Consider the following 2,508-nt stretch of genomic DNA (forward strand, 5'->3'; position numbering starts at 1 on the left):
TTTTAGCCTATCTGGCGAGATTTTTGTTCGACGCCTGCCACAAGACGTAAGGGCCTAATTGACGGACGCCGACACGCTTCCGATGAACGAACTCCTGTCGAAGGCTCGGAAGCTCCTTAAGGCTTCCAAAGCATCCCGCCCCGGAGCATCATCATCAGTATCGTCTTCGTTCTCCTCCTTCAGCTGCTCTTCCATAGACTCTTCAGCAACGCTTCCTAACGACGACGACGAGATCAACGCTCTGGCAAGGAGGAAACCACCGCAACCGACACATCCGAACCCTAGGCCTAATTCAGCGTGGTGCTTCTACCATCAGCAGTTTGGCAGCGACGCCAAGAAATGTAGGGCACCATGCAATTCCCCTTGAAGACGACGCCAGAAGAAACCACCAACCACCATCGAATCTGCAGGAAACCAAAGCAAGAATGGTTTTATATCTTCGATACCGTCTCCAACTGTAGACTTATGGTCGACACCGGTGCTATGCAGTCAACGTTCACGACGTCACAAGCTGACCTAGACCGTGGTCCCAGCAAAGACGCCCCCTCGCTCGTCGCCGCCAACTGGTCTCCCATACGGTGTTATGGGACTAGGGTCCTCAGGATATCTATCATGGGCCGTTCGTATTCCTGGCCCTTCACCATCGTTGACGTCAGTCGCCTTCTCCTCGGTGCAGATTTCCTCGCTCACCACGGATTACTCGTCGACGTTGCTGGGAGACGCCTCATCGACACAGGAACCTGCCGGTTCCGCTCCCTAAGAGCCGCCCCTGCCACAATGTCCGTATCTGCTGTAATGACGCAGCCCTACACCGACCATCTGCAGAAATTTCCCGACGTTTTCAAGCCCAAGCTCCGCCAATCACCGGGATCCACCTCCAAGCACGGGATCTACCACCATATCACGACGACGGGACCTCCTGCACACGCCAAATTCCACCGCCTCCCGCCCCAGAAGCTGAGTGACGCCAAACGCGCCTTTGAGGACATGGAACGCATGGGTATCTGTTAGAAAGCATCGAGCCCCTGGGCATCTCCCTTCCATATGGTAAAGAAGCCTGACAGGACCTGGAGACCTTTCGGCAACTACAGGCGCCTCAACCGCATCACAACGCCCAACCACTACCCTCTGCCCAACATGCAGGACCTGACGAATGCGTTGCATGGCGTGAAACACTTCACCTAGATGGACCTTCTCAAGTCTTACTTCCAGGTCCCCGTATTCCTAGAGAACATTCCGAAGACTGCCACTGTGACACTGTTTGGATCCTACACCCTCGCATACTCAACCTTCAGTCTATGCAATGCGGGGGCGACCTTCTGATGCCTAATGGATACCATCCTGGGCTACCTACTAATCTGCGCCTGCTACGTCGACAACATCCTGATATTCTCAAGGACCAACGAGGAACACCGGAGGCACGTTATGCCATTCTCAAACGCCTGCAGGAGAAAGGCCTGGTTGTACGTTTCGATAAATGCACGTTCGGCGCTGAAGGAGAGAACTTTCTCGGTCATCGTGTGTCCTCGAGTGGGGTAAAACCCCTGACAACCTAGGTGGATGCCATCAGGAAGCTCCCGGCACCTACGACCACCCGCCAACTTCAGGAGTTCCTGGGGATGGTCAATTACTACAGGTGCTTCATCCCCAACATCGCACAGACCCTGACCTCCCTCGACGATGCCCTGAAGGGAAAGGCGAAGAAACTTGAGTGGGGTTCCCCACAACAACACACATTCACCAGGACAAAGGACGCCCTTGCAAACGCCACCACCCTGGCTTTCTTCGACGACAACGCCCTTCTGCGACTGACGACCGACGCCAGCAATGTCGCCTTTAGAGCTGTGCTGGAACAGCTCGTCGATTGTTCTCCATGTCTGTCGGCATTCTTCAGCACAAAGCTGAAACCTGCCGAAAGAAGATACAGCACCTTCGACAGGGAGCTCCTCGCTGTCTACCTCGCCGTCCGCCACTTCAGGTACATCCTGGAGGGCACACCCTTCACCATCACGACAGACCATCAACCCCTCGTACACGCCTTCACAAGATCAACAGACTCATGGTCCTTCCGACAACAACGCCATCTCGCAGCAATCGCCGAATTCGGGTGCACCATAAGCTACTTTCCTGGAAAGAAAAACCCAGTCGCAGACGCCCTTTCAAGGATTGAAATCGACGCAATGCTTTTGGGAATTGACTACACCGACCTCGCCTCCGAGCAGCGCACGGACCCAGAGGCACAGGATCACCTGACGGGGCCATCTGCGGTCAAGATAATTGCAATTCCCCTTGGGCCGGCAGGAGTAACTATCCTCTGCGACACAAGCACTGGCCGCCCACGTCCCTGGATTCCCGCTTCCTGCAGGAGGAAAATATTCGACGTCATCCATGGACTTTCACACCCCTCGGGACGCACCACTGCTCGCCTCCTGACTGAGAAGTTCATCTGGCCAGGGATCAAAAAGAACGCCCGGGAATGGGCGAAGACATGTATCAATTGTCAGACAA

General features: G+C 54.9%; 1 protein-coding gene across 1 annotated transcript; it reads left to right on the forward strand.

The window, feature by feature from the left end:
• Positions 1 to 465: 465 nt before the first annotated feature.
• On the forward strand, positions 466 to 1,556 carry LOC137618983 (uncharacterized). The gene is made up of 2 exons (XM_068349184.1): positions 466 to 1,000; positions 1,144 to 1,556. The coding sequence occupies exons 1-2, from the start codon at positions 466 to 468 to the stop codon at positions 1,554 to 1,556; spliced, it is 948 nt and encodes a 315-aa protein (XP_068205285.1).
• Positions 1,557 to 2,508: the final 952 nt, after the last annotated feature.

This window comes from Palaemon carinicauda, chromosome 25 (genome assembly GCF_036898095.1).
Source record: "Palaemon carinicauda isolate YSFRI2023 chromosome 25, ASM3689809v2, whole genome shotgun sequence".
NCBI lineage: Eukaryota > Metazoa > Arthropoda > Malacostraca > Decapoda > Palaemonidae > Palaemon > Palaemon carinicauda.